The sequence below is a fragment of the Somniosus microcephalus genome, chromosome 3 (assembly GCF_052327205.1).
Source record: "Somniosus microcephalus isolate GS21.2 chromosome 3, FLI_Smic_1.0, whole genome shotgun sequence".
In the NCBI taxonomy this organism is placed as follows: Eukaryota; Metazoa; Chordata; class Chondrichthyes; order Squaliformes; family Somniosidae; genus Somniosus; species Somniosus microcephalus.
The window spans coordinates 261,648,045-261,666,790 of NC_140989.1; the positions used below are offsets into that span (position 1 = coordinate 261,648,045).

General features: G+C 41.8%; 1 protein-coding gene across 4 annotated transcripts in view; it reads right to left on the reverse strand.

The window, feature by feature from the left end:
- The window catches only part of dennd1b (DENN/MADD domain containing 1B), a 307,950-nt gene that overhangs the window by 87,922 nt on the left and 201,282 nt on the right, over positions 1–18,746 (reverse strand). For all 4 annotated transcript variants that reach the window (XM_085982400.1, XM_085982401.1, XM_085982403.1 and 1 more), the window contains one exon: positions 7,166–7,266. In XM_085982400.1, coding sequence (XP_085838526.1) covers positions 7,166–7,266 — 101 coding nt within the window. The remainder of the gene's footprint in view (positions 1–7,165; positions 7,267–18,746) is intronic.

Sequence of the window (18,746 nt, forward strand, 5' to 3'; positions counted from 1 at the left end):
TTTAATAATTCATTAGAAAAAGGTGTAGCGCCAGAGGACTGGTGGACAGCTAACATAATACCTATATTTAAGGGGGATAGAACATGTCCAGGGAATTATAGACCAGTCAGCTTAACATCAGTGGTAGGAAAAATAATGGAATCCCTACTAAAAGAGAAAATAGAAGAACATCTAGAAACCAAAAACATAATGAATAGTCAGCATGGATTGTAAAAGGGAAAGTCTTGCTTGACCAACCTCATTGAATTTTTTGAAGAGGTAACAGAGAGAGTAGACAATGGTAATGCAGTAGAAGTAATTTATCTAGATTTTCAAGAGGCCTTTGATAAGGTACCCCATAATAGATTGATGAACAATGTCAGAGAATGCGGAGTCAGGGGACAAGTAGCAGATTGGATAGCTAGCTGGCTTCAAGACAGAAAGTAGAGAGCAGGGGTAAAGGGTAGCTATTCACAGTGGGTAGTGGTGTTCCACAAGGATCAGTGCTGCGACCAATGTTGTTCACAATTTATATTAACGATTTAGACTTTAGAATCAAAAACACAGTATCTAAATTTGCGGATGACACCAAATTGGGGGGAATAGTCAATACCGAGGAGGACTAACAATTTACAGGAGGTCATTAATAAACCAGCAGAATGGGCATATAATTGGCAAATGAAGTTCAACACAGATAAATGTGAGGTATTACATTTTGGTAGGAAGAATAGGGAGGTCACTTATCACTTGGAGGATGCAAATCTAGGTAGGGTAGAGGAACAAAGGGATCTCAGAGTACAAATTCACAAATCACAAAGTTGCAACACAGGTTAACAAGGACATAAAAAAAAATCAAAGCAAACACTAGGGTTTATTTCTAGAGGTATAGAATTGAAAAGTAGGGAAGTTATGCTAAACCTGCATCAAACCTTGGTTAGACCACACTTGGAGTACTGCGTACAGTTCTGGTCGCAGTATTATAAAAAGGATATAGAGGCACTGGAGAGGGCGCAGAGAAGATTTACAAGGATGATAACAGAAATGCGAGGTATACATATCAAGAAAGGATGAACAGGCTGGGTCTCTTTTCTCTTGAAAATAAAAAAGGCTGAAGGGTGACCTAATAGAGGTCTTTAAAATTATGAAAGGTTTTGATAGAGTGGATACAGAGAGAATGTTTCCACTTGTGGGGGAGAGCATAACTAGAGGCCATCAATATAAGATGGTCACCAAGAAATCCAACAGTGAATTCAGAACAAACTTCTTTACCCAAAGAGTGGTGAAAATGTGGAACTTGCTACCACAGGGAGTGGTTGAAGCAAAAAGTATAAATGCACTTAAGGGAGGCTGGACAAGCATATGGGGGAGAAAGGAATAGAGGGTTATGCTGATAGATTTAGGTGAGGAAAGATGGAAGGAGGCTCGAGTGGAGCATAAACGCCGGCATGGACTGGTTGGGCCGAATGGCCTGTTTCTGTGCCGTAAATCCTATGCAATCCCATGTAATTTCAACACAACAAAACTAACATGACCAAAAAAGAAAGCCATCAATGTCAAATATGTTAAACAAGGAGTTCAAAACTAACTTGTCAAATATAAAATGAACAAATTTCATTCTATTTTAGTATTGAACCATTTAATTGTTTTCTGTTGCAAGTACAAAAATTTATCAAAATTTCCTTTGATATTTTAGTTTATCAATGCGAATTTTTATGGTAAAGACAGGGGCAGAGGAAGGGGAGAGCTGTGGAAGGACACTGGCTAGCTTAGTTGCTAAGATTTTTGACTTCCAGATTACGTGACGATTAAGGAAGAGCAATACCCCAAAGGAGACAACCTCAGAAAAATGCAAGCATCAGATACCCTGGCCCCTGTGGCTGCACTTCTCCCACTTAAGCTAACTGTCTTGGACTACCTTATCCTAGATGAGCTTCAATGTAGGCATGAATATGTCTTGGTCATTACAGATCATTTTACCAAGTTCACTGTGGCCAAACCTATGAATGACCAGACAACAATAGCAGCAATACTTGTATCCAATGCTATGGCTGCTCAATCAGGCTACACTCACACCAAAGGGCTAATTTCAAATTGTGCACTTTTGCCGAGTTATGCAGATTTTATGGCATTGCTAAAAGTATAGCTGGATAGAGGATCCCCTTCACTGCACCACGGGTGTATCTGCACCAGATACACAATTTGGAGTCTGGGCATCATCACCATGGGCTTGTTGTAGATTTAGAACCAGCCTCTACGGATAGCTAGGAACAGTGGCACCACCAGCTGCTGCTACACACTAACAGAACAGAAAGGGAGAAAGCTGAAGGCCAAGAATGGCAGTTCGGTAAGATAGTTTTAACTACCTGTGATGTCAGGAGATCACGTACATATCTTCAACAGGGTTAGCAGTGGTAATCCATAACCTACGCAGCAGCATGGCAGTCAAACCCAGATATACTGTACCAGGATTCATGTTGCAGGTAAAGTAGGTGTTAGCCAAAGAGCAAGTTGTACATCAAAGGCTGCACCAGTCATATACATTTCCACCCAACAAGTCAATACCAGTACAGACAGTAGCAGGTGCAGAGGAGTACACTAGAGGACAGCTCTACCACCCCTCTCCAAGTGGCCATTGCAGCCATCTCAGCCTGAACCAGGAGAGGTATCATTCACGAGATACAGTGAGCGAGGACACAATACACAGTCGGCGAGTCATTGGAAATGGTGTGGGTCAGGCTCGGGGAGTTACAAGCGAGGCACCTTAAAGCGGAAGTATTTTCCCCAAATTAGTACAAGCTGAACGCCACCTCTAACAGCTAGTGCAAAGTCTTCACAGAGCTTCAATCTGGGCATCTGTGGCAGCTGTCAGATGAACAACTGGCCAACCAGAAGAGCCAAGTGGGATAACTGGTTAACCGTGACCTAGTCGGTAGGGTGGAGATAGAGTTGAGCGCAGGTGATGGGGAAACAATTGAGCACAACTAAAAATGCATCTAATAAATTTATCAAGGAATACATTAGGGCAAAGGAAAATGAAAAGGGTATGTATGCTCCATCAGACATGATTGCATTAGACCTCCCCACCGCCCCCCCCCAATCAGACACCATGAATGAGGCCCATGATTGACAGAATAAGTTCCCATCAGTGCTTTGGGAAGAACTCCACAAGTTGCCAGCTGCCCCAGATGTCTAAATAAAAACAAGGGGAACAAATTTGAGTGTCTGGCACACAAACCATTCATCGTCTGAAATGGCAGAACCAAGCTCTACTCAGCCTCACTCACCTCTACCCAAACCACCCAATACGTTAGGATCATTCACGAGTAAAGATGATCCCTGGCTTCTTTTCTCCACTACCAAACACATCCTTAAACCCTTCTCCCCTGCACCTCAACAAGGAACTCATGGATTTCTTTTTCATCGAGACAAAGACCACTGCTTCAGCTGCTTCCCACCCTGCCTCTTGCTCACCAAGCATACCGTCCCCAACAGAACTCCCTACCTTAGCCCTGAACTTTCAAGTTTCGCTCCTATCTTGCCCGTGCTTTTGCCAAGCTCCCCTTCTGCTCACCTCCTGCTCCCTCTGCCCCATTCCCACAAAGCTGCTGACCACCAACTTCCCTTCCTGGCCCCCAAGCTAGCTGACATTGTAAATGGTCCCGTCTCCTCAGGCACCGTCTCTCACCTGCAACTCCCTGTTTGAAGCCTTTCAGTCACGTTTCTGCCCCTTCCACTGTACTAAAACAGTATTTTCCGTGACTGACCATGATCTTTGTAAAACTTGAATTCTCTGCAGTATTTCAAATGGTGAACCGCTCCATTCCTCTCTTCTGCCCTCACTAGGTTCCACTCTTACTTATTCAAAAGTAGCCAAAGCATTTCTACCAATTGCTTCTCTTCCTATCCCCACACTGCCACCTCCGTAATCCCTCGAGGATCCATCCTTGGTCCCCTCCTCTTCATCACCTACACAGGCTGCCCCTTGATTACATCATCTGCAGATATGGGGTCAGCTTCCAAATGCACGCTGATAACATCTACCTCCACCATTTTTCTTGGCCCCTCCACTGACTATGGACTGTAAGACTCTGCATCTTCGTCATCCATTCTTGAATGAGCTACAATTTCCACTGACTGAACATTGTGAAGACCCAAGCCATTGTTTTCAGCCTCCATCATGAACTTGTAATATCACCTCTGACTCCATCCCCCTCTCTGACCACTGTCTCAGGCTGAACCAGAGTGTTTGCTACCTGAGCATCCTACTTCATCCCACATTAAGCTTCTGAACCCATCTCCTCTCCAACACATAGCCTGCCTTTTTTCCCCTCAATAACATTGCCCACCTCTGCCTCTACCTTAGCCAATCTGCCACTAAAATCCTTATTTCATGCATTTTCACTTTTCAGACTCAACTATTCCAATATTTTCCTGGATGGCATCCCATCCTCCATAAACTTCAGCTCATCTAAAACTCTGCTTACCAATCACTCTCGTCTTTGCTGGCCTTGGCTCCTGGTCACCTAATGTTGCATATTTAAACCCCTCCATGGCAGTGCCCATTTCTAACTCTGTAACCATGTCCAGTGCTACAAACATCTCATCCCAACAAACTCTCCATTCCTCTGACACCAGCTCCTTATTCAACCCCACCACTGCACCATTGGTGCCATGCCTTCAGCCACTTAGGCCCCACTTTCTAGAATTTCCTCCCTAAACTTCTCCACCCCCTCTTCTCAAGGTCTTCCTACAAATTCACCTCTTCTACCAAGCTTTTGGACACTCCTCCTAATATCCCTTTCTTTGGCTTGGCATCCATTTTTCCCCTTACACTTCTGTGAACTGTATTGGGATATGTTTTTATATTAGAAGTGCAATTATATAGCGCAAGGGGGAAAAAAAAGTGTACACAACCTCCTGTTTACAACCAATGGATGGATGGACACAGTCTATATTGCCACATAGAGGTATAGTTTGCAATGTGAGGCATGTTAAGCTCCCCAAGAACAAGAGGATGGTCTACAATGCAGTAGCAATAATGAGATCAACTATTTTTCTGAATTCTGTCTCCACACATTATTGCTGATCAGGTAACTGGAAAAACAGAAATGGCTAACAATCAGGTGAGATATTCTATTTATTTTGATGAGACAGAGTTTAACATTTTTCAGAACTTTGCATCAGCATCAATGGTTGGGTGATAAAGACCTAGAAACACCTGCCACTGGTCTCAAACAAACGCGAGGTTCCCTTATTTGCATATTCAAAGGGCCTAATCCCCGTTTCATGCTTGGGCACTGCACGCCGATTTCTTGGCCTTTACCAAATGGCAGACGGTGCATTTCCGGCTCAATGAGTGCGCGCTTCCTGCCTGAATTTAGCGCCAAATTTATAGCCCATTGTTTTTGTTATATTACAACATTGTTTTTATTTTAACTGGTATGAAAAACCATTAAGCAATTATCAAGTGCTAACAATGTGCAGAGAATAGCGTTATTTACAATCACCTCTGGTTGTGCAAAAGTTGAACAGGTTTTGATAGCACAGTACCTGTTTTTTTTTATAAAGACAAACCCATTAGATGGTACTACAACTTACTTCTTTAAAAAAATTAACTGGTCCACTGGTTTAGTGGACCATCACCACAATACATACTGGCCAAGTGTTAACAAATAAGAGATTAGTGTGTAAAGTTAAGGCACATGGGATTGGGGGCAAGGTATTGACTTGGATAGAGAACTGGTTGGCAGACAGGAAGCAAAGAGTTCGATTTAAACGGCTCTTTTTCCGAGTGGCAGGCAGTGACTAGTGGGGTACCGCAGGGATCGGTCCTTGGACCCCAGCTATTCACAATATATATTAATGATCTGGACGAGGGAACTAGATGTAATATCTCCAAGTTTGCAGACGACACAAAGCTGGGTGGGCGTGTGTGCTGTGAGGAGGATGCCGAGAAACTCCAGTATGATTTGGACAGGTTGGGTGATTGGGCAGAAGCATGGCAGATGCAATATAACATGGATAAATGCGAGGTTATCCACTTTGGTGTCAAAAATAAGGCGGCAGATTATTATCTGAATGGCAATAGATTGGGAGAAGGGGAAGTGCAACGAGACCTGGGCGTCCTTGTGCACCAGTCGCCGAAGGTAAGCATGCAGGTGCAACAGGCGGTTAAGAAGGCAAATGGTATTTTGGCCTTCGTAGCGAGAGGGTTTAAGTACAGGAACAAGGATGTCTTGCTGCAGTTGTACAGGGCTTTGGTGAGACCACATCTTGAGTATTGTGTGCAGTTTTGGTCGCCTTATCTGAGGAAGGATGTTCTTGCCATGGAAGGAGTTCAGCGAAGATTCACCAGGCTGATACCTGGGATGGCAGGAATGACGTATGAGGAGGTTGGGTCGATTGGGCTTGTACTTGCTGGAGTTTAGATGAGAGGGGATCTCATTGAAACTTATAAAATTCTAACAAGACTAGACAGACTAGATGCAGGAAGGATGTTCCCGATGGTCGGGGAGTCCAGAACCAGGGGTTACAGTCTAAAGATAACGGGTAAGCCATTTAGGACAGAGATGACGAGGAATTTCTTCACCCAGAGAGCGGTGAACCTGTGGAATTCTCTACCACAGAAGGCAGTAGAGGCCAAATCATTAAATATATTCAAGAAGGAGTTGGATATATATCTTGAGGCTAAAGGGATCAAGGGATACGGGGAGAAAGCAGGGACAGGGTACTGAATTTGGATGATCAGCCATGATCGCATTGAATGGCGGAGCAGGCTCGAGGGGCCGAATGGCCTACTCCTGCTCCTATCTTCTATGTTTCTAAATGATCCCATATCAATCAGTTGTGAACATCTTGCATCTTTATTTCACTGTACAAATGACAATGAGAAATGAATGGTAATAAATGAACAGATTGTACATCAGTCTTTAACGATTACTGTAAAAATTATCTTTCGGAATTGTGTACACGAGTTCAAACCCTTCCTCTCATTAAAGAGCTGGGAAAAAAATTGGCATATCCTGGGAACCTGCATTGCAGTCATCCATAATGATTACACTGTGGATGGAGCACCATTGCTGGCTCTCTATTGTTATATTAATAGAGACTCCATGTGTTGTCCAGACTTTTAAAAGCAGCAATGGTAACTATAGCAGGGATCTCCTCGGTAGATTAGTAGCCTTACCAGCAATAGTCCAGCAGGTGGGGAGGGAGCACTGGGATGTAAATATGCTGCCAATACATTGGATAAAGCATGGCAGCTGACGCATGAACACAAGCCGTTAACTGGAAAACAAAAAGAACAATATTGAAACAAATTTCAAAATCAACTGATTAAACCACAGCAAAACACAAAATAATCGACTTAAACCCTTATGCTAAAAATGTTCAACGGTAAAAACACAGTACAACAGCGAAAAGGTCACGTCTGCACCATAATTTGCTCATCTTCAGGATTAAAATAACATGATTAAATATGGAAAAGAACAGGGTCTGAAGGCTCCTGAGGGATATCATTAGGGCAAATTGCCAAGAATGAAACATGAGCCAGCCAGGAGAGTCTCGAGGCTGAAAAAACACTGAGGGATTGAAATATTCGACAGTTGGAGCTATGGTGATGTGTGAACTGCAGCTTTAGGTATCAAGAGAATTTGTTCACTGACACATGGAATGCCACTATTGACCAGCAACTGCCCGAGCTAAACAGCTGTACAGTTGAAAGCATAAATATATTATAGCTTTTCATCTCCAGCCAATGCCCTGGAACCGACTTATTTGCTATTGTGTTGCAATAGGAACCGTACACAAAAACAAATGAATCTTGCTCTTATACAAATAGATCTTAAACATGACATAAAATGCCACTCTTCTACTGGTCTAAACAGGCCACATAACCAGATTACAATGATTATTAGACAATGTAGGTCACCTCACTGAGCATTTTTGTAATTAACAACCCACAGTTTTTGCTACCAATAATGCATTAGTCTTTCATTTGAGGCTTCATTATTTAAAGCAAGCAGTTTTTAAACCAGTAACATATGCCACCTTATTTGTTTACCATCTACAATACACTGCACCCCCCCATCCCCCGACAAAAAACAAGTTCATAAATGTAATAAATAGATCAGTCTCCACTTGAGTGGACAGAATGCAAATATGGAGCGATGATTTCCACCCCTCCTCCCCCAAACTGTTCTATAGAAAGGTTGGGATGTAAAATGTACTGAATGTTTAGAAATTTTAAATTACAGTTCAGGGGAGAAAATATTCCTGTACATCACCATGCATAGTCCTACTGACAACAGAGCTAACTAATGCTCATGTCATGGCCACTTCATTCCAACGGCCTTTGGTTTTTATGGGGTTTAATTCCTCATAGGTCATACATACTACCTTAGTATTACAACATGGTACTTGTGTATTGTATTTCTTTTGCCTCCAGATACAGTAGCATCCCAGCAGAAAATAATTTCTTCACTTTGAAGGAGCTGAATCAATGAGCAATGTCGTTGATCCATCACTTTTTTGTTTGTTTCAATGTTCTACTATCCAGCTCACCGGGCACCTGCTACACTGGGTTCACATTGTCCAGCATCCAGCGCTTTCCTGTAATAGGCTGTTGCAGTGGATTTCATTCAAAATCACTTGATCACCACTCCAGCAATGAGTCCTCAGCCTATACTTTAAGATTCAGACAGCTTGGAAAGCTACAATGACACCAGTCTCCTCAAGAACATTGCAAACCTATTGCAACAGTTCAAAGCAGTGAGGCAAAATTTATTCTTACAAGGTCTCCACGTTGGGTCACCTCCTGTGCAGTGTTAGATGTAGTGATATGCCCAACTGTCTGATGAATGTTTAAGCTTCTAATTAAACACTGCTGAAAGGACCCAAGGTGTCCAAATTTATAATTTGCCTCAGACAATGTTCTACTGCTAGATTACTCTCAAATTCAGTAATGTATTGTATTTTCAAAGCATACAAAAAAACATTACGGGTAGAACAAAACACCAGTATTTCCTGTTCCTCGTGCCTCTCTGAATTCAATATTGCCCTCCTTAAAATTAAGCATGGCAGTACAGAAAATTATTTTCATAATCTTAGACGCAGCAGATCTGTAATGTAATTTTATATAAATAAAACATAATTTGAATAATTCCAAGACTACTGAATGGAGCAGATTTGACACCATGTGGAGCTAGAACACTTCTTAAAGAAAAATAGAAAAAATTGTCACCACACAGCTGATTCCTCCTGTACTTTGGCAACGTATGTCATGTTTCCTAGCAACACTCCTAACGAAGATCAATTAAACAAATGTAAATCATTTTCTAAGGACTATTATATAAACATAACCCCACACTCCATAAAAAGTCCATATAGGGTTCTGTTGCTAATAAATATATTTTAAACCAGAAATACAAGTTATTCATTATTTGTCATCAAATAACCATTATGGAGATTTTTGTATTCTTGGGGATTATAATGCAATTTTACAATGCTACACAAAGATATTTACCTCTATATTGAAAGTGCCTTTGAGACTTACTCAAAGGTTCTAGAGCTGCAAAGACATTAGCCAAGCAGTTCTAGCGTTCAGAAGGGAGTTGAGCATTCAACACAGAGGTAAGTACCTCCATAAACAATCATAAAATTGCAATAAATAATCATAAAAATGCACTTGAAGCTTGAAGGTTGAGGTTGCATAAAGACTAGAATCTGCACTGAACAATTGAGACTGACAGTTGCCATTGAAATGGAACACTGTCTGATTAACGTACCTTACAGTGGTTTGGAAATGATTGTAAGGGTGTTCTGACATGATAATTCATCAGGAGCACCGATAGAATTTGTAAGTGATCGCATGAAGTGCACCATGTCTGATAAAACACAAACACTGATTGTTTTTACCATTTTACCGATGAAATATTGAATGATGCTAAAACATAGGTTTAAGGAGTTAAAACGATAAGGATATAGCTATACTGCAGCGATCAGTTACAGCCAGACAACATCTTATTGGTACAAATATAATTCTGTTCAGGAGAGAATTCTACGTGCGTGCTTACAGCCCTGCACAGAACTTGCCTCCCAGCGTTCAAACTGAAATGCTTTGAGGTGAGTTCTGTGCAGGGTGAGCTGAGGTGTCTGCACTCACTAAACATTTCAATTAACTCCTGATATGTTTAAAAAGTGCTCAAAGTAGTCAAAGACCAGGCTGAGACCTGACCAGAATGGTGCGAGACGAACTCCACTAGGTAATCTCACACCACTTCCCTTTGAAGTCACGGTTGGGACACAATTCCTGAGTTTTACTGCAATTTTAGTGCTGCTGCTAACTTTTGCAGCTACAAAAACACAGCCCATCTATAATAAAATCACTCAATGGTTGACCACCCAACATTCCATTTCTAAATGCATTGAAAACGCAGATGTCTGGCTTTGTCTGTGGCAAGCCCTAGTATAAATGAGTCAACATTTAACAGCAGTACCTGCCATGCCTGTAGGTGGTGCTGTGATAGCTACATAAAAGATTGAAAAACCCCAACAGCTACAACACAGTGTAGTACGTTGAGAGTTAATCCGAGAAGTTTGTGTTTACATGCAGTTGCAGGCTCTCGTCTGTGCATGTCACTGTAGAGCAGCCTACGATTCTGATGCTTCACTGAGGTAGCCAGCAGCCATGTTGGTATAGGTAAATCAAATAAAGTAAAAACATGTAAAGTTAGCTGCCCCTTTATCCTCTCACACCCCGCCCTTCCAAAATCTCATCCTGCTGCTACACTATTCATCAACATCCCACCTTTTCTAGAAAACTGCCTTTCCATCCAGGCCTCGCCTCTCTCACAAGCTCCTTTCCCTTGCTAACTATGCACACCCCTCCCCATCCCCTAACTGACCACCCTGGGGAGTGGGACTAGTTGAAGTGCTCTTGCAGAGAGCCGGCACAGGCTTGATGGGCCGAATGGCCTCCTTCTGTGCTGTAACCATTCTATGATTCTATGTTACAAAGTTACATCCCCATCAACACAACTGACCCTACAGCTGGCACGTTGGCTGACTTCCAAGCAGGAAATTATATGTTGTTAATTCAGTGGGCAACTGTTCAATAATGCTGCTGACAAAAGAAACTGACCAAGTGCCAGTTAAAACCTTTTATATTGCACTTCATTACTTTCCTTGAACAAACTAAACTTAATATTTTAGCATAACATTACAAAACACAAATACTGACTTTTTTTATAGTTCCAGTGCTACAAAACTGTCCCATGGGTTATAGACAGCGTTATATATAACCTAAAGCTGAAAGCTAAGGGTTTTATTGCACACTAGAGCTTAGTTTTACAGCTTTTTAGGCAATATTTTAGAACTAACTTCCATAACGCTGCAGTCAATACTTGTTTAAATATCATACTTTATTCCAACCACTTGCTGGAGACTCAAATGAATCCCTGAAATAAAATATTTTATTCATCGTGAAATCAGTCAGATGGCAATAGCTTTCTGTTCTATTGTCAACTGATACCACTTAGTGAGGTCTTTAACTTCCTTCAATGAGCCTGTGGGCACTGCATTAATTCCACTTATGGACCAAAATTCTTTACATAACTACCTGGAAACTACTTGTGTAGTGGAAAATAGCGCACTATTTGGTTATCTGTTGATTTACTTCTGCTAATGTCAGCTTCTCTTATAGCTGTGCCAACAGAAGTCTAGTGAACAAAAATGACAACTGTAAATTCTCAGCAGGGAAGGGACCCATTCAAACTGCTTACCAAAATTATCTGACTGCTGTACCTCAACATTAATTAATTTTAGCCCCAAAATATAAATCAACAGCGATCAACTTTCAGGGAAAACGTTGCTTGATTTAAAAAGCAACTATCGGTTTCTTCATCAGGATGATTGTATTATTTTTTAATTGTCCCAACATGGGCACAAATGTGTTTAGTGCACGCATTACTGCTTCCCAAATCAACACAATGAATTCCTTGCGTTGTGTCCAAATGACAACCAATCCCCTATCGTCTCACCATTCTTTGACTCCTGTGAATAGTTCAACAGCACGGTGGCATAGTGGTTAGCACTGTTGTCTCACAGCGCCAGGGACCCGGGTTCTAATCCGGCCTCGGGTGACTGTCTGTGTGGAGTTTGCACATTCTCCCCGTGTTTGCGTGGGTTTCCTCCGGGTGCTCCGGTTTCCTCCCACAGTCCAAAGATGTGCAGGTTAGGTTGATTGGCTATGATAAATTGACCCTTAGTGTTAGGGGGATTAAATACATGGGGTTACGGGGATAGGTTGGGATATGTGTTGGTGCAGGGGTTACGGGGATCGGGTGGGATATGTGTCGGTGCAGGCTTGATGGGCCGAAATGGCCTCTATCTGCACTGTGGGGTTTCTGTGACTCTGTGAATTCTGTGAAATCTTTCCTCCCAGCTGCTAAGACGACTCAGGCCTAATGCAGTTTCATTCTGCAATCAGGTCCCTAAACATCACACCCTCATGTACCATAATATTACCTTGTTGAAATCAAGACAATGAATAGAAAAAGTTAATTTTACCACAACTTTGTATGGTAGAAATAAAATAAAACTTGGCAGCAGTGCATGGAGGTCAACCCACTCCATCACAATTACACTGTACATACCATTTTTACAGGGTGCACTGCAGTACTTCACCAAGGTTAGTTCAATACTACCTCCCTGCCCCGCAACCTCTACCACTGAAGTAGACAGAAGCTGCAATGTCATGAGAACACCATCATCTCCAAATCACATGCCATCCTGACTTGGGAATTAAGTTGCTGTTTCTTTATTGTCGCTGGGTCAATATCCTGGAATTCCCCACCTAACCCCATTGTGGGAGCACCATCACAAGGACTGCAAAGGTTCAAAATTGCAGTCTGTCACCAGCTTCTCAGGGCAAGCAGGGATGGGCAATAAGTATGGCCTTGCTAGAATTTCCCACATTTCGAGAACAAATATCTAATTAAAAAAATCACTTGGTGATTTCCCAACAAGACCAAAGGCGGATTTGTAAGTTTATGGTCCATGCAAAGTGCCAACACTAAACTTGCATACATTAAATGTAGAGTCAGGGGCCAACCTGACTTTAAAACACACAGACCAAGACTTGCTCCAGGGACTCTCTCTGCCTTGCTCTACAGTGATGCCCTGCTCTGACCATGGATTTAGGCTGCATTTGGACTATAACTATAGCATTGGTGCAAAGTGAAATTGCTTTGTATTGACACTACAGTCATAGTGTAAGCCCACCCATAAATACATATACACAAACACAGCACGATATCCATACTCCAGTATTCTTTCCAGCTTATCTATGTAACTACAGTATACAGAAGTGTTGATCTTGTGTGTTACAATCGATCATAAGGGACTGTCTGTGCTTCAGTTTTTGATTGAAGTGCACAATCATGAAATCTGTGCTTCTGTAGGGAAGTATTTCTTGACATGGTTTTAAGTATTTATTGCCCCAAATTAATACAGGATAACTTGCTGAGCTTGCAGGAACTGAGTTTATATTTCAAGTGTGAAAGACATGTAACTCAAGCTCCACAGGGGTGAGTCAGTTTCCAGTCTAACAAGATAAACAAACTCCCATGTTCCTCCTGCTGAAGGAACTTACTTTCATTACCTGTGTTCAAGTCATTTACAAATTCTATATATTTTTTTTCCCCAAGTGCAGCACGTTTACTATTAGATCGGATGATGAAGAATGTTCTTCATAGAGGGATACAATTCTGTTGGTCCAGCACAATGCAATGGTTGATTTTCATGTTATTTATTGCATTCGCTGTTTCGGATATGTTGAAGGGTTAAAATGAACACAGACATTTAAAAATAAAACTAGTATTTATGCTGGATTTTGTTTTAAAAAAAAACCTTGCACCTTCAGCAGAATATGCTCCGAATTAAAATTTAATCGAAGTAATGTAATTGCTGCTGCCTGAAATTAAAGTTATTTTTTTTTAAGCATAGTAACGTACTGGGTGTGGTTTAGTTGCAATAATTCTCATTAGGTCCAACTAGAAATCATTAGAACACAATGTGCAGTCAGTTCCTGACCCAATGAAACTCTTTGCAGCAGCCTGACATAACCAACCAGTTTCAGAGGCCACATGGACACTGCAAACAAGCTGCTGTCTTGTCCCTAAGGAAACAACCTTTCAGCAGCCAGTGCTATGAAGTAATGGCTCAGAAAACTCGTGCAACTGACTCCAATTATTTCAACAAGGCCTCAAGGCCAAGAGAATGGTCATGATTTATTTATAAACAAGGCGGAGGGTTTGAGAATCCATACAAAAGTGGCAAAAAGAGATTGATTTACAAGGTGAAGAGCTTTTAACTGAGTTTGTTTTGCCAGCTCTTCTGTTCTGCGAAGATGATGCCCCGTATATAATGCTGGACTTACTAACCACACACACACTGACAGCAGGTCCATGTATAAACAACTGCTTGGGTGCCACTGTAGGTTGCAAATGATATACTCTGGTTAGCGTGCATCTGACAGGATGATGAGAAGCCTCTTGTCAGCTGCAGGCCAGCCAAAGTCTCCTAGACAAAATGCACGGCCCCAGCTGACTAGTTAAAGAAAGCCTGGTGTGGTACAATTATACAGGCGTATGACAAGCCTGCACGGCTGACTGAGTTGAAAACTGATGACATGGCTTTAAACTGTGATACTCTTCACCTATTGTCACAAAACACCAATAAGCCAGCTTATGCACTGTTGTAAAATCATGATTTATTCCTTGGCTTTGAATATCTATGAGTACAGCTTGATGTTCAAAATGCCTTCTGCATCGTGTTCATATGGAGCCACAACTTGATTTCTGCACACATAAAATCAGCATTCCTGCTCTTATCACAGTTAACTATCAGCTTACCACTGCTGAAACTGTAATTTCAGCGATTATCACAACCCCCCTAGAAATAAATATATGATTCCTATCAAACATTTTTATTTTTTTTATTTTTTTTAAATCGCACACTTCTACTGCAGACATGCAAAGACATAATTCAAACGGTGTCTGGGGAACGACTTGAAACACTACCAACAAATCTGACCAGGCTGGATTTTTAAAATAATATTTATACCTCATGTAATTTCCAGCATCATTGTTCTCAGATAATGGGGGTTACAGCAATAAGCAGGCACTTGCATGACCAGCACTGGGAATTTCAGAAAATTGTAATTCTCGTTCCAGTCACAGTACATTCGAATGTAGATTCTAACAATGCAGGATGCAGCTTTAAACTAATATATAAGAAAAGTATGAGAAGAGTCTCCCCCTGCACAATTGGCTCTAAAGTTAAGATCGTCAGCTTAACTTCAAGCCTCCTCACCACAAAGCTACAACGTTTCAGACAAATCATAAAGGTAATAGGATGAGTATAATTTTCCTTTAAATCAGAACTCATCTTTAAAATAGTCTGTATTCTACCTTCAGAACATACTTGAACCTATATTACATTTTAAAAATGTTAATTATGAACTTAATTTTGTACTTGATCAAAAACTTTGCTCAATCTATGATTCAATAAATAAACAAAGTAATTGTTCATTTAAATCTAGTTTTAATTTAAAAATTTCAAATATATTTACATAGTTTGACATACGGAATGCACTTCTCGTCCAGTTAATACTTTATTTCTGCATTGCGGTTTTTGTTTAACACGATTTTCATCATACTTATCTGTCATGCATGGCTATTATTTTAATCTACAAGTATACTTTCCTCTCAGTTCTCAAAATGCTTAATGGTACAGCTGTCCTCCAAGCTCCATTTCCCAGGGCTGTTCCTCCAAGTGATACAGCAAGTAACATGTGGACAGGAGAAGGCCATTCAGCCCCTCGCTTCCATGCCATCATTCAATTAGATCATAGCTGACCTGTACCTCAACTTAATTTACCGACCCTTCTTCCATATCCCTTGATACCCTTAGCTAATAACAATCTATCGCTCTCAGTCTTGAAAATGTTAATTGACCCAGCATCCACAGCCTGTTGGGGAATCGAGTTCCAGATTCCCATTACCCTGTGTGTGGAAAAAGTGCTTCCTGATTTCACTAAATGGCCTCTCATTTTAAGATTATGGTCCCCTGTTCCAGATTTCCCCCACCAGAGAATATAGTTTCTCTATATCTATCCTAACAAATCCCTTAAGCAACTCAATTACATCACACCTCAACCCTCTAAACTCAAGGGAATACAAGCCAAGTTTATGCAGCCTTACAATTTATGCCTTTAAATTTAGCATTCTGGTGAATCTGGAGGCAAGTTTTATTTTAAATTTGTTTAATTTTTATTTGCCACCATGAAAGCTTTATTTGAAATTAATTAAATTTACTTCAGTTGCAGCCACCACTACAGACTTCAGCCATCTCTCATGCTTCTCTCTGGGCCTGGCCATGTTACGCTGTAGGCCTCCTGCCCACTGCAGTGGACTTGGCATTGTGTTGTGACCGCCAACCTGCCATCCTCTCCCCTTTGGAGGTGCTCACCACTGCCCCACTTGGGCCTCAGAAAGCTGGCTGCCTGTCCTCCCCTTTAGAGATGTCCGCCTGCCTGCTCTCAAGCTAGCATCCCTGTTACCCTTCTTCACAGCTTACCCATCACCATGGGGGATGGGGAGGGTGACAGGGTCCGAGGCGGTGGGGACAGATGTCAAGCAAGGGAGCCGGAACACCATTCCTTCACATTTCTTTCCACTGCCATCCTGCACCCTGACGAGATCAATCACCCTCACTAACGACTGAACACTTCCATGCTGCTTTGTTAGTCAGATCCCTCTCCACACCTGCCAACTGCCAGCTTTGGGCCAAAAATCACCCTGGGAGGTGCTACTCAAAGCAAGCCTGTGGCCCTGGCTGGAATTCCACCACGACTAACACACTCACCTGAAAACCCAGCCCGCAACAGTCCGTGGCTTCCTACCCAACTGGTAACCCACACCCGACGACAGAAAATGCAGCCTGCAGTCCTCGATGGCTCTTTTCTCCACTATGCCATTCACCAACAGCAACTTGCATTCATATAGCGCTTTTAACGTAGTAAAATGTCCCATGGCACTTCACAGGAGGACCAATCCCAGACCCAAGGATTCCCCTTCCCTAATACTTCTAGACCAGAACATCACTCCTCCTTTGCCTCATCCCTTTCTCAGCGCACAGAAGTGTGTGCCAGATGCAAAACTTTGAATAAATATAGATGATAACAACTTGCATTTACATAGCACCTTTAAGGTAGTAAAACATCACAAGGAGCTTCACAGGAATGTTATCAAACAAAATTTGACACCGAGCTACATAAGGGAATATTAGGATAGATGACCAAAAGCTTGATCAAAGAGATGAGTTTTAAGGCAGAGAGGTAGAGGAGGAGAGATTTATGGTGGAGCAATGAAAATTGGGGATGCACAAGAGGCCAGAATTGGAGGAGCCCAAATATCTGAGGGTTGTAGGCCTGGACAAGGTTACACAGATAGGGAGGGGCGAGGCCATGGATAGATCTTATATTATAATTTTTTGGTTGTGCTAGTTTTATTTGATAATTGATCCCATTGCTGACAGACGAGGGCAATTTCCCACCTACATTTTAGCAAACGCGATACATTGTTTCTTCAGTAAACACCTAAAATTAAGGATGTACTCACTGCAAAACTGAATCTGCAGCACAAGAGGCTAAATTTCTGAGAATAAACAGCTTATAAAAATGTTTTGTTTGAGGTCCTCACAGATTACTATTTCAGAAAGGTGACCAATTCTAAGCTTCACCAGGTTACCATAACACTTGTGCAAATTAAACCTAATCTTAAGTCAATCAAAACCATGCGATTGAGGCACTTTTGAGTTTCTCTTCAAAAACTTTCAAAATTCTAGACATGTTAGAATAACATTAACAATATATTCAAGTTCTGAATTTCCTGACAGTACATTGCCCCAGGCTGCCAAGTCACACAGGGGGGCGGAGGGTGAATCCACAGCTTATTTGACACAATGCTAACTATTTCAACTGTGTCAAGATTCTTCAGCAATTCTAAACTAAAAAAAATGGGGTAGGGAATCAGGGAAGAGAATTCTGCAAAATCTGAAAGACTGAACAGGCTAGGGCTCTTTTCTCTAGAAATCTAATCGGCCTCAACTGGAGTATTGTGTCCAATTCTGGGCACCGCACTTTAGGAAGGATGTGAAGGCCTTAGAGAGGGTGCAGAAAAGATTTACAAGAATGATTCCAGGGATGAGGGAATTCAGATATGTGGATAGACGAGAGAAGCTGGGGTTGTTGTTCTTGGAGCAGAGAAGGTCGAGAGGAGATTTGATAGAGGTGTTCAAAATCATGAGCGGTCTAGACAGAGAAGATAGAAAGAAACTGTTCCCATTGGCGGAAGGGTCGAGAACCAGAGGACAGATTCAAGGTGTTTGACAAAAGAATCAAAAGTGACGTGAGGAAAATCTTTTTTTTACGCAACCGGTGGTTAGGATCTGGAATGCTCTGACTGAAAGGGTGGTGGAGGCAGACTCAATCATGGCTTTCAAAAGGGAATTGAATAAGTATCTAAGGGGGAAAAAATTTGCAGGGCTATGGGGAAAGGGCAGGGGAGTGGGACTAGCTGAAGTGCTCTTGCAGAGAGCCAGAACAGGCTCGACGGGCCGAATGGCCTCCTTCTGTGCTGTAACCATTCTATGATTTTATGAAAAGAGAAGGCTGAGGGGTGACCTGAGGTGACCTGATAGAGATC